The sequence below is a fragment of the Solanum pennellii genome, chromosome 10 (assembly GCF_001406875.1).
Source record: "Solanum pennellii chromosome 10, SPENNV200".
Taxonomy (NCBI): Eukaryota; Viridiplantae; Streptophyta; class Magnoliopsida; order Solanales; family Solanaceae; genus Solanum; species Solanum pennellii.
Window position 1 is genome coordinate 39,241,239 of NC_028646.1, and position 13,950 is coordinate 39,255,188.

At 36.3% G+C, this 13,950-nt stretch overlaps 1 protein-coding gene across 3 annotated transcripts in view; it reads left to right on the forward strand.

Annotated features, from left to right (window-relative positions):
- The first annotated feature begins 428 nt into the window (after positions 1-428).
- LOC107002621 (RNA polymerase II-associated protein 3) overlaps positions 429-13,950 on the forward strand; it is a 16,185-nt gene continuing 2,663 nt past the window's right edge. The window contains exons 1-9 of one of the 3 annotated variants that reach the window (XM_015200707.2): positions 429-586; positions 721-819; positions 1,426-1,623; positions 1,719-1,843; positions 1,943-2,064; positions 2,146-2,228; positions 2,786-2,932; positions 9,677-9,799; positions 13,514-13,696. In XM_015200707.2, coding sequence (XP_015056193.1) covers positions 545-586; positions 721-819; positions 1,426-1,623; positions 1,719-1,843; positions 1,943-2,064; positions 2,146-2,228; positions 2,786-2,932; positions 9,677-9,799; positions 13,514-13,696 — 1,122 coding nt within the window. In that variant the 5' untranslated portion in view covers positions 429-544. The remainder of the gene's footprint in view (positions 587-720; positions 820-1,425; positions 1,624-1,718; positions 1,844-1,942; positions 2,065-2,145; positions 2,229-2,785; positions 2,933-9,676; positions 9,800-13,513; positions 13,697-13,950) is intronic. The other 2 variants (XM_015200708.2, XM_015200710.2) reach the window with 2 other exon arrangements.

Sequence of the window (13,950 nt, forward strand, 5' to 3'; positions counted from 1 at the left end):
AGTACATTTTACCCCTACTTAATTTGTATTTAGTACTCTCTTTGTCTCAAAATATTTGTCTAATTTTTTTTTTACTTGTCTCTTTTTACTTTTCTATTTTGACAATTCAAGATAAGACAATTTTTTTACTTGTTATACCTCCAATTAGTTACTTTGAAAAAGGTAGAACTTCTTAAAAATTTAAAATTTTTAATTCATCAAATTTATAATTGATAGAGATAAAATGATAAACTTAATATGTTAATCCTTATTTTCTTAATTATGATGTCAATTCGATAGTATACATACACATAATTAGAGACGGGAGTAGAAACTTTGATTTTGACTAGTTAAAGTTATCACATTTTTAATTCATGTCTTTAAAAAATCATTTCTTTAATTTCAAAACACTTGTTAGACACCCTCTACTCATTTTTCACTACTTACTATATTCTTTTTTTTTTTTAATTTTTATTTTAAATTAAAAAAAGAAAGATTTCAGATTGCACCAGACTAACTCAGAACCCTCTAGTGGAAACAACAAAAACCCTCAAGCTCGACGCCAATGGCGAGGGTTCCAAGCAATCACTCTCGCGATCAATTTCAGGTATTTTGCTACCTTTTTCTTTTTCTCTTAACTTTCTTAAAATGTTTGAAGCGTACCCTGTCAGTAATTTCAACGATTCCTTTGCTTGATATTCTATGGTTTGCTTGTTTGACTGGCATTTTTTGGCTGAACAGGATATGCAGGGGCTCTTGAATAACTTGCAAGATTGGGAATTATCATTGAAAGGTAAAGACAAAAAGATGAAATCTCAGGCTGGTGGCAAAGAGACGTTGGTAATCACTTATTTCATAACATACATCTTCATATCTACTGTGCTAAATGATGCTTTAGTTAATTAGAATTGTGAACTGGCGAAACCTGAGGAGCTATGCCGATTATTTTTTATGTGTGTATAGCAGATGCGTTTATATTTTTGTAGTGAAATTTCTGGCTCGATCATTGAATTTGGAAATTCACTTTTCTTTGAGTGTCATTTTGCTTTACCCTATGTTCTGAGACAACTTTCATATGTTTGTGTGGCACTTCTAAGGAATTTTGAGTGATACCTGGAATGCCTTAGAGAAAACACCTTTTATTTGTGATGATTCTGATATTTGCTGTTGTTAGCTTAACTTTGTTTAGGATTTTTTTTAAAATTATTTTTTTATTTTATAGATTTTATGTCAATAACTGAATAATTGCAGACATTGCGTTGTTTTTAGTGTCTCTAGCTGTTTAAATTATAGCTGCTACCTTTATTTTTTCTTGATTATTGAAGAGGTTACATCCCACATACTCAGCCATGTTGATTGGTGCTGTTGGTTATTTGTAAATGATTTTGTCTGTGTCGACTTAACAGTGTTAAATCGTTTATCATTTCTACTAATAACCTTGCGCAGAAAGAAGACTGGAGCCGTACTAGTGAACCTCTTACTAGTCCTCAAGCTAATGGGACACAACAAGTTGGCAAATCTACCTCGATCAGAAATGCAGCTGGTCCATATAGTTATTCTAAAACTTACAATCCAATTAGCCATCTATCAAGTAAACTGATATCGGAAGAGAGCAACATCAACGCCAATTCGGAGAAAGAGCTGGTACATTAAATCCTTCAAATTAATTGTGATTTTTTTTAAAATGCAAATTTTGGTCATTATAGCTGGTAATCTGCTTTTTATGCTTTGTTTTCTAGGGTAATGAGTGCTTTAAGCAGAAAAAGTTCAATGAAGCCATTGATTGCTATGCTCGAAGCATTGCACTTTCACCAACTGCAGTCTCTTATGCCAATAGAGCGATGGCTTATCTTAAAATCAAAAGGCAAGTTTAATGCGCTTCATTGTTCTTTTAGGTTAAGTATAGTAAGGCTTGAAAATTGGGAGCCGTCTTACCTCTTTGTATTTCTCCGTATGTATTTAGGTTTCAAGAGGCAGAGAACGACTGCACAGAGGCCTTGAATCTGGATGATCGTTACATTAAAGCTTATTCTCGCCGTTCAACTTCTAGGAAAGAACTTGGGAAATTGAAAGAATCAATTGAAGGTATAGTTTAATCTTAAAATGTAAGCATACGGAAAACCGTTATATTCAGGTTTCCTGTCTAATGCGACTGTAGCAGCACAGATGCTGAAGTTGCGTTGAGGTTGGAACCACGGAACCCAGAGATCAAGAAGCAGTATGGAGAAGTTAAGGCTCTGTATGAGAAGGTGATCACTCTAATTAGTTTAGATGCAATCTCTTTTTTGTGTTCCTTAAAAAGAGTTTGCACTATAATAATCTGCATGATTTCTTTATTGGAGATACTTTGGCATGACTTCTAGGTCTGTGAGATGGTACTAGTCCTTTGAAGTGTCTTGCACAATATTTCCCGTGATGAATTAAGGAAAAGCACCGGTGATACTATTGAAATAACAACTATACTATACTTCTGCTAGCAATTCACCTATTGAAATTCCTGTTTTACAAGCCCAAATATCTTCTGCTCCATGTAGGCATATCATGATAATTGGCTAATGAGAATGGAGTTGTTGGTGCATATATGTTGTGGGAGGAAGGAACTTATGTAATTAACTGATAAAGTTCTTTTTGCATGCACTGAAGATCTATGTTAGTGTTCCTTGATTGCACCATGATACATTTCTGTATCTTCTGGAGCTTCATCTCTTGGTCCCTTTTAGAGGCTGTTCAAAGTTTTTGTCATTTTTTATGTTTTTTTATGCATTGATCACAGATTATTTAGTTCTCAATTTAATCAACATTGTAGGAGATTCTTAAAAGAGTATCAGGAGCAACAGATGTTTCTGCACAAGGGCCTCAAAAATCTGGAAAGACAATTAAAATTGGCCCTGTAATCCAATCTGTATCAAGTAGTTCTCAAAAGGTGGCTGAAGTTCGGACGATTCCTGCCAAGGTTGTCACTTTAAACTGTTGGAAAGTTTTACAGCATTTAATTATCTTAATGCTAAGAATGGACCAATTCACTGAAATCTTGTCATAATTCGTTATAAATGATTGATTTTACCAGTTATTTTAATAATATTCAAGTACTCTCTTTAATAAGCGAAATTTGTATTCAAAGCACTTAGCATCTAAAAGTTAAACTGGTCTGAGGGATGCAACAGATAAAGAGGATTGTAATGAATTTTTATATGATGACCAAGAGTGTGACCTAGTGGTCAATGAAGTGGGTTCAAAATCATGAGATCTCAGGTTCATATCCCATCCTACCAGAGACAAAGCTTAGTGATTTCTTCCCATCTATTCTAGCATTGGTGGATAGAGTTACCTGGTACTCGATGCTGGTAGAGGGTGATAGGTTTCTGTGAAATTAGTCGAGGTGCATTCTATTTGACAGAGCTCTCTCAGGACTACATTTCAATGTGCTAAAATGGGTTATATACTGTGTCAACCATGTGTCTATCATAGAGGAACATGCAAGTATTACGGGTTGTTGCATTGAGATTTTTCCTCCCACTTACTTAGGCTTACCTTTAGGTGTATACAAGAATTGTGAGGTGTTGAATGGTATCATAGAGAAATTTGAATAGACTAGCTTCCTGGTAATCGCGATATCTGTATGTGTTGAAGTCTGACTCTCATTAACAGTGTTCTTGACCTGCTCCCTATCCCCAACAAGGTTCTAAAGCAGCTAGACAAAATCAAGAGGCACTTTCTTTGAGAAAGGAACAACAACACTCACAAATTTCACTTGATTAAATGGGATAGTCACACTACCAAAATTCTAGGGAGGTTTAGAAGTTCGAGATTTAGTCTCTCACACAAACAAGTACTTCCTAATAAAATTCAAGGGAGGTTCAAATTGAACCCTCTACCTCCCACTTAGATCCGCCCTTGCTTTTGAGGTATGGTGCTGTAATACCGTCCTTAAAAAATCTTCATTAGTTAGTATTTTCTCTCATATTCCACAAGTTAAGAGGGACTAGTTAGACAAGAAAGATGAATCTGGAGTATTCATTGGTTACAGTACAACCTCTAAAGATTACAGAACTTTTCAGCTTCATATTGGAAAAATTATGGTAAGCAAAGATGTACTTTGGAGAATGAGCAGCGGGACTGGGAGGAAGTTTGCCAGAAGCAGATTATAAACAATTTACCGGATTATGATGAGATAATTGATGCTCAATCTGTGAGAGGAAGAAGGTTGCTCTTTGACATATAATGTTGCCATTTTAAAGCCTTCTGGAATTGAAGAAGCCATTTCAGATACCAAGTGGCAAGCTCAATGGAGGAGGAGCTTGCAATGATCGACAAGAACAAGACCTGACAACTAGTGGAAAAGCCTCAAGATGGGAAGATCATTGGTGTGAAGTGGGTTTACTTCAAAAAATTGAATGTTGATGGTCCCGTTAACAAGCTCAAGGCAAGACTTGTTGTAAAAGGTTATTCACAAAATTTTGGAGTTGATTATTCAGAAATATTTGCTCCAGTTGCTGGACTTGATACTATAAGACTGTTGTTAGCTGTTGCTTCTCAAAAAGGTTGGAAAATCTTTCGTTAGATGTCAAGTCAGCTTTTTTAAATGGTTTTCTACATGAGAGAATTTATGTGGAGCAACCTCAAGGTTTTTTATGTGAAGGGACTAGAAGACAAAGTCTTATCTACTGAAGAAAGCCCTTTATGGTTTAAAACAGGCTCCAAGGGTTTGTTACATGCAAGGATATGTTGTAAACGGTTATTCACAAAATTATGGAGTTGATTATTAAGAAATATTTGCTCCAGTAGCTCGACTTGATACTATAAGACTGCTGTTAGCCGTTGCTTCTCAAAAAGGTTGGAAAATATTTCATTAGATGTCAAGTTCGCTTAAAAATGGTTTTCTACATGAGAAAATTTATTTGGAGCAACCTCAAGGTTTTTATGTAAAGGGAGTAGAAGAAGTCTTATCTATTGAAAAAAGCCCTTTATGGTTTACAACAGGCTCGAAGGGCTTGTTACACGCATTTGCAACGCTTAGGATTTAAGAACAACCTAAGTGAATCAACTCTAAATTGAAAAAGAAGATTCTGGTATTGTGGTTCTGTCACTTTATGTTGATGATCTTCTTGTAACAAGGAACAACCTTCAATTGATAGAGGAATTCAAGGAAGGAATGAAAAAACATTCGAGATGAAAGACTTGGGAGAAATGTCTTATTTTCTTCTAATGCAGATTCATCAAACTCAAAATGAAGTGTTCGTGTCCAAAAGAAGTATGCAAGGGAGATAATTAAGAAGTTCAAATGAAAGACTGCAAATCTATGAACACCTTCAATGAATCAAAAAGAGAAGTTGATTAAGGATGATGGCAGTTTCAAGGTTGATAAGGCAAGTTATAGAAGTGTGATTGGACATTGGACGTCTCATGTATCCCACTTCCACAAGACCTATCATTCTGTAAGCATTACGTGTCTTGTCCAGATGTTTGAATTGTGCAAGTGAAATGCACATGAAAGGCTCCCAAAGAGTGATAAGGTATGTCAAAGGGACTTTGGACTATGGTGTTAAGTTCTGTAAAAGTCAGAATTTCAAAGGTGAGGTTATTCTGATAGTGATTGGGGAGGGTCAATTCATGACATGAAAAACACTTCAGGTTATTGTTTTAGCCTTGGAGCAGGATGTTTTTCATGGTGCTCAAAGAAGCAAGATTTTGTGTCACAGTCAACTGCAGTTGGTGAATTTATAGCTGCAACAGCAGTCGTAAATCAATCTCGTTGGCTAAGGAAGATCTTGATTTAGAACAAGAAGAAAGCATAGAAGTGTTTGTGGTAATTAGACAGCGATAGCCATTTCTCATGATCTATTTTTCATGGGAAAACCAAGCAAAAATCTGATTAACTTTACTAGGGAAGTGCAATAAGCAGGTTAAAAGATCAAATTGCTGATCTGTTTACAAAGTTGTTTCATGTTAAGAAGTTGAGTTTTTCAGAAGTAAATTGGAGTCTTCAATTCTCGAGGACACACAAATGTTACCTGATTTGTTTTGCAGATAGTTTGGACTCTATTTTTATTTTTGAAATTTTGTTAGCTATCTTTAAGTTCAGTTCCTTTATTTTAGTTAGCGATACTCTTTTAATAGATTTTTAGCAACAATCAGTCCTCTTCGTTTCCGTCGGTCTTTTTCTGAGCCATCAGAATAGGGATGGTGCCAAGAAAGGCAATTTAATCTATATCTGTATAACAAACAAATCAAAGATATTCAAATAAAGAATTTGTGAGGGAATGATTATTCATATATTGAATTTTCATCCAGTCAGGAAAAAGTCTATGGAAAGATGTTGTACATGTCGCAGCCTTTTTAAACAATGTGTACGAGGCCCAAGGGTTTTTATCCATCAGACATGAATGAAAGGTGATGATACCACTCTAATGATTGGAGAAATCCTTAATATCACAAAGGAAAGGTCTTTTTCTTAAAAGCATCAGTAATAGTAAAAGCAGCCTATCTGGAATGGCCTACTCCTTACTCAAGCAAAGTTGTACGCAACCGCATAGAGGAAGTTAAGCCAATCCCTCTATTTTCATCTTGAAAGATTCAGAAAAATAGAAATGATCTACCCCTTCCTTCTATTGCTTTCATTTTGGCTCGATTAGGCTTCATCTTCTTATCAGGATAGCCCTTTAGCTTGCTTTCTGGGACTAGCCTTGAATACTAGCCATTTTCTCATTGTATCAAAAGGGCTTTAAGAGAGAGGCTCCAACACTCTATAATCGAGTGCTGGTGGAATGACCAATCCAGTTCCCTCAGTTTAGCTTTCTCCAAGGGAAGTTTTGTCCTGTCCCTTAGGACTGAGCTATTCGTTTCACTAACGCACACCTTTCAATGCTTGTTCACTCATTTATTTCGTTCGTTCGGGAATTTTGACTCTTATTTTGTTTAGAAGTTGATCTTTCCTAGAAGATCAAGTGTGCGATAACTATACTAGCTTGGTGGCATCTTTCATCAAAGAAATGACTTTTTCACTATGTTCAACTCCTTCAGTGTCGGTTTTAAAGATAGATAGCAAGGCATTGAAGCGTTTTGCTATGCTTATGCTATTATAGGATATAGGAGAGTGACTGTAAATACACAACCTCCACCCTCTTAGCAGTAGTTTGAGCTTGTATATGTGAGAAATTTACAAAAAAAACGAGATTCTAAAAAGTATTCAAATCAACAATTTTCCTGCACAAAACAGGGAAAGAGAATAAACTAGAAAGAAGTGGGTTTTTTCATTAATAGTTTTTACATGGGAATACATCAAATAGGAAGCTTACACACACATAGACCAGCCACACAACTAAACACAACATTACAAAGTGAACAACGGAAGCATTGAAAACTACTAGTGAAACATGCAAACATAGCAAAGACACTTAACATAGGAGTTGATCTCCACTAAATATAGAAAAAGAAGAAACACACTACTTTGCTTCTGCAGACACTAATTTAAACCTTCTTAAACTCCAAAGAGTTGACTGATTCTTAGTTGTTCTCTCCGCGAATGCGGAAGGCCATCCTAACAATAAGGTCTTCCCTGTCTTGGGATAGGGTCATCCCCTCTTCTTCCGGGGTTTGAATGTGGTTAAGGAGCTATTGAATGCGTTTTTCCACTAGCTCCGGAAAAACAGTAGGCACATGCTCTAAAAAATCATGAAGCATTTGCTGAGGTTCGCACCTTTCATTTTCAACATTTATAATTCTTTGATTAATTTGAGAAAGTCTTTTTGTGGTAGTTGTATCCATATCTCCCTTTGCTTCGCCAAATAGAGAGAGAAACTTCTATTTATAGGCATTGGAGACCCTTACTCCTTTCTTATTTTTAGTAAGATAGGTTGTCTTGGTTTTGTAACATGGTTCAAACCTGGTTTTTCATGAATATGGAACCCCATTCACTAGATTTAAGTACGTTGAATAATTGACCTTCCCTCGTACGCATTTGAATCTGAAGTGGGCTCTTGGCTTAGGTTCACACTTTTGTCTTTCCTCGAAAAGTCGTTTAAAATCTTCTGTGCGTCCCTACTTATGGTAGGTAAATGACCTTCGCTATTGCGATTATCATCCTTAATCAAAAAAAGTTTTTTCTTGTGCGGGTTTACCCAATTGAACATAGCTCTGTCCCATTCCACTATCATGCTTTTATTGAATTCTGCTTTCGGCAGCCATCCTCCCTGATGTGGCTCTTCTTGGAAGTGAGAACACTGCTGCCCGACCAATGAAATAAGAAGATTGAAAGGGTTATGAATTCCTTTGAGTTAGCCCTAGTTGATTGAATCAGCCAGCCTCTTCTGTTCCGCCTGCGACCTCTTATTCTTCTGTCAAAAGTAGGGAAAAGCAAGTGTCTGATCACATCAATCAAGCATTGGGTGCAGAGACTTTACTTCGCTAGGACAAAGTTGCTGTCGATTGAGGATAGGCAGAGGGCCCTCTTTTCTGTTATAAGGGAAGAGATTGTAGCTGGGTACAAATAGGCCGGTGAAAGACGATTAGGCAAGCACGTGGGTTGTATAGGTCATCTTTGAGCTGTCGCGATTGGCCAAGGGGACTTCCATAATGTAGCTGGGTACAAATAAGCCTGTTAAAGACGAGTAGGCTGGGCGTTAGGCTAGTGCCAGTGGGGTACGTCAACGAGGACAAATCACATGGTTTTGCACTGGTTAGTTTTGAGTTGTCGAGTGACGATTGCTCCATCTCTTAAGGATGGATGCGGGCGGCCTATCTTATAATAAAAGACCTCTCTTCTATGATGTGCGCTATATTATTGTGTCGTATTCCTTAAGGAGTGATTCGGGATTAAGCCATGTGGCAATACCCGCCAAAAGAAAGGGGGCCTTGAGTACTCAAATGCGTACGAGGAAAGGACAATTATTCAATGCACTTAATTCTAGTGAATGGGGTTTCATATTCACCAAAAACCAGGTTTGAACCATGTTACAAAACCAAGACAATCTATCTTACTAATAATAAGAAAGGGTTAAGTGCTTCCAACGCATATAATAGTAGCTTCTTTCTCTATTTGGCAAAGGAAAGGGGGATATGGATCCTGCTACCACTGAAAGACTTTCTCAAATTAATCAAAGAATTCTAAATGTTAAAAATGGAAGGCGCAAACGTTGCAAACGCTTCATGCTTATTTAGAGCATGTGCCTTCTGTTTTTCGAAGCTGGTGGAACAACGCATTTGACAGCTCCTTAATCAAATTTATACCTGGGAAGAAGAGGGGAGGACCCTTTCTTGATACAGGGAAGACCTTATTGCTAGGATGGCCTTCTGCATCCGCAGCGAAAACAACTAAGAATTAGTCAACTCTTCGAAGTTTAAGAAGGTTTAAACAAGTGTCTGCAGACGCAAAATAGTGTGTTTCTTCTTTTTCTTTGTTTAGTGGAGATCTACTCCTATGCTAAGTGTTTTTGTTGTGTTTGCATGTATCACTAGTGCTCAAACAAGCAAGATTTAGCAACAATCAGTTATTGGCTTTCTTGATTAATAAAACGACGACTTTCCAAGTTAAATTAACTTGCTTCTGTTTCTGTAATATGTACAATCTTTATAATGTAATTTGAATTTAAAATGATGCAAACAGTAGATATCAACTGATATATTTTTTAAGGTGGTGAAAATTGTCCAATACTGGGGTTCACCAATCCACAATGCCTTGAACATTCAAATTCTGTGGCAGGAAAACATTAGAGATGTTCCTGGGACTGCTAAAGTTGAAGATACTCATATGCAGATTAACAACAAAGATTCAGATGCTTCTCCAACCGTTCCTACCCTGAATCTTGCCTTTGGGACTTCAAAGGTTATACTCCTGGATTTAGTTATTCCTGCTACTCCTTCTGTGTTGTTTTGAAACTTATCATATTGAATTCCACCCCCCCCCCCCCAAAAAAAAACCCCTATCCATTTCCCTTTGCAACAAATGCAATCGGAAGTTTCCCGTTCATACAAGTATACGTAATGTTTTGTCAAAAACTTTATTAAGCAAATGTAATATTATGTGTGAAAAACTGTCTCTGGTCTCATATCCTTTTTGACAGTGGTATTCATAATCCATGTTTGATGAGGACAAACACTTAACCGATATCATCTTGTTTGGATGAACAATTCAAGTCATTATTAATTACGATCACCAACATAGGGTTAGATCATGCACTTGTTTGCTCTAGAACATCTTCCACACGATGAACAATTTAGAGCAAGCATACAATAGGCAAAGACTAAACCAATGTCATTTCTGTTTTTTCGAAGAAAAATTAAGTCATTATCAATTATGATCACCAACATAGAGTTAATTTGTAGTCAGATGCTTGATTAGCTTGTTTTACCACACATAAAGCTATCTTTCTTTGCTCGCTTATGCACTTAATTTGCTCTAGAAACATCTACCACATGATGAACACATGCAGAGCAAGCCATCCACGTAGTAAACTTGAACTAAGTAATGCACAATAGTCACACTCGTCATAAGGACCTTGTTGGTAACATTTGGTTGGGTTAAGATCATATTAGGGATCATCTCGCATATATATTGTAAGAAATAAAAGAGAAATATGTTGCATTGAGACACTATTTACAGTCACCATTTACAATCCTTTTTCAAGTAGAATTCTATATACTATTCTCTTTCTTATTCCTGTTCTAACACTCGCTCTCAAATATGTACTGAGCTTGTGACAGAAGTAATTCATACGAGGATTGGTACTTGGTGAAGATATCTTCAAGTTAATCAATCGACTTCACAAATTTTGTAACAATATCTCCCAAGAGTATCTTTTTATTGACAAAATAACAGTCAATTTCGATGTGCTTAGTCCTCGCATGAAAATACTAGATTTGACGTGGTAAGAAGGATTGCTTGATTATCACAGTCAAGTTTCATCAGGATTGCTTGATTATCACAGTCAAGTTTCATCAGGCCAATTTCTCTAAATTTTAGTTCTCTCAACAACTGTTTGATCCAAACTAGCTAATAATGTGCTACAACCATTTCTTGATATTTTGCTTCTGCACTAGATCGGGCAACCACACTCTATTTCTTAGTCTTCTAAGACACCAAATTACCTCCTAGTAAAACACAATATTCAGATGTAGAACGTGTATCAGAGAATAACCCTGCACAATTAGTGTTTGTATGTCAATGCTATGCTCATGGCCTTGATTCTTAAAGATTAGTCCTTTACCTAGAGTTGACTTAATATATCACCAAATATGAACAATTGCATTCCAAGAATTATCACGTGGGAGTCATAAACTGAATTACAACACTCACAACAAGATTAAAAAGACAACTAGGGACATGAAGAATGAAGTTTGGAGTGACCGGGATTGGGATTTGTCTTTTCAAACTCCTTTTGGTTTTTGTTTGGCCATTGACTAAAATAATTGTAGGAAGAGATTGTGAATAAATAATTTCAAACAAAGTGATTGTTTACCAAAAATATGATCAAAAGCGTTTGAGTCAACGACCCATTATCCAAGAAACCTAGAAACTCAAGCAAAGGAATTACCAGCAACTGAGGTTACTTGTGGAGACGTCTGTTTACTTGCTCGATATTGAAGGAACTATCATATTCTATCTAAGTAATATGATATTATTGGATGGTTATTCAGGTTGCCAACAGAGGCTTGGTGTTGAGATGTCTGTTTACTTGCTTGACAATGAAAGGACTCATTATATTCCTTTTGAGTTGTATGAACATTATTGGGTGGTCAACCATGCAGAGTAACATATGTCACGAGTGTGTCCAAGCATATCTCATTAACTATACTCGTTGAGATATTTCAAAATTACCTCATCTTCCTCCTTGATTCTCCGTAGATTGATTTTTGATTATCTATAATTTGAGATGCGAGAAAGGAGGAGTCAACGGTGAGTAATGAAACCACTTTGTGACTGGGAGGGGCGGCAAGGCGAAGTAAATGAGAGAATAATTCATCAATTGTAGAAATTGTAGGACTAGCTAAAATTTGATCACACACATTGAATCATGGTTAGTAGGAACTAGGAAGTCCGACAAGTACAAGAATTCGAAACAACATTTTTTTTTATGAAAAGGGAAACCCGCAGCCGTTACCCTTTTGGGTGCGCACAGGGTAAAATCGCCGCTCCTACGCAATAGCTCGCAAATCATATGATAGGTAACCCACACTAGGCAAACCTAGTGTGACGAGCTCGACCAAAGCTAGAAACAACATTCGTCTTGTGCTCTTGTTGGTTTTCCACATTTATAGTGATTGACATCAACATTTCAATTCTTTCATGACTGCATGTAATGTCCCAAGTAAGTAGACATTAGTTTCTTGATTCTTCATTAGGTTGGTCATTTGAGATATCACTTATCACATCATACAAACGAGATGTCTGTGTATAAAGGAAGACTTTTCCCTAACTTCATAACATGTCTGGAACAGACGAAATTATCCAACTTATAATCAATAGATTGCCTTGGGAGACTACATAATTGAAAGTCAACCTTCTCCTATTGTGCATTGGCTTTTGCATCTCCCTCATTAGCTTCTACCTTTTCATGTACCACACTAGCATTGTTTGTTAAGTGGTCTTGGACACCTTGATCTTGCACCACAACTCATTTGAGGAAGCTCAAGCTAAATAGTTTGAGCTTCCCATTAATGGTTCTAAAGTGATCATAGGGTTGAAATTCCAATTCTAGTAATTTTGGGAGCCAAATATATCAACTCCGAAAGACATCTTGTGAAACCAGAATTATAGCCTAAAATCTAAAAAAAAATTTAAACCGTTGCTGGAATCTAAAAAAAAATTGTTTCAATGCCGGAAAATCAGTATGACACTTGGAAGTGAATGGGTAGTCTTGGAAACAAGAGACAAGTAGATCTTGAACAAGAACGTTGCTGTAAAATTGGTCGACACAGGATCAAGCCCTGACACATGATCAGTTCTGGTCGGAAGTGATGAAGCTTCTGGTATGCGAGGTCGGCTACAGGAGTGGTTGACTGAGGTTTGGTCGGCGGAAGGTAGGGGACCCTGTGGTGGTGTTGGTTTTCACGTAACATCAACAGAAGAAGGAAATGATGAAAAATAGTCGCCAAAAAATTGAGGCAAGAGTGTGTGTGATTTTTTCTTTCCCCAATATCTCTCACCAAAGCTCTAATACCTTGTAAGAAATAAAGGAGAAAAATATTATTGAATTGTGTATGTACATTATTGCACTTTACTCTATTTATAGACACTATACTACAATTCCCTCAAAGTAGGGTTCTATAGATTATTTCTGTTCGTATTTCTATCCTAAACATATATTCTAAAAGCTGCTTTAGTGTTTAATGTTAATGCATATCCATTACTGAAGTTTCACATTTGGTGAAACCTTGAATGTTAGTACCTCCAAGTGGATGAATTTATTTATGATGACTATTTTAGTGAACAATTGTATTTATATTTCATTTACATGCGATACCATACTGGTATTTTGTCAGTTCTGTCATGCTAATATAATTCTACACACACATGATGCCCTACTTAATATTTTTGCAGAAAACTCACAAAATAAGCAAGAAAGAACTCGAGGAATCTGTCCAAGAGCTTGCTGCTCGAGCAGCTGGTCTTGCAAAGACTGAAGCTGCAAAAAATATTGCAGCACCAAATTCAGCCTATCAGTTTGAGGTTTCTTGGCGGGGACTTTCTGGTGATCGTAATCTGCAAACTCAATTATTGAAGGTCTTAAGCTTTTCTTGTCATCTTGTTTTTTTTCTTTTTATTTAGAGATAAAGTGTCAAAAACACACCTAAACTATTGACTTTTTTTGAGTTCCATACCTAAATATTGAAAGTGTGAGTTTCATACCTAAACTATCAAGATAAAATATTTTATCTAGATAAAAATTGTATAATAAAAAATAAATATTAATTAAAAATTAAAGATTACTATCCATATAAAAATTAAAGTATTTTTCTTATCTCACTCCACCTCCT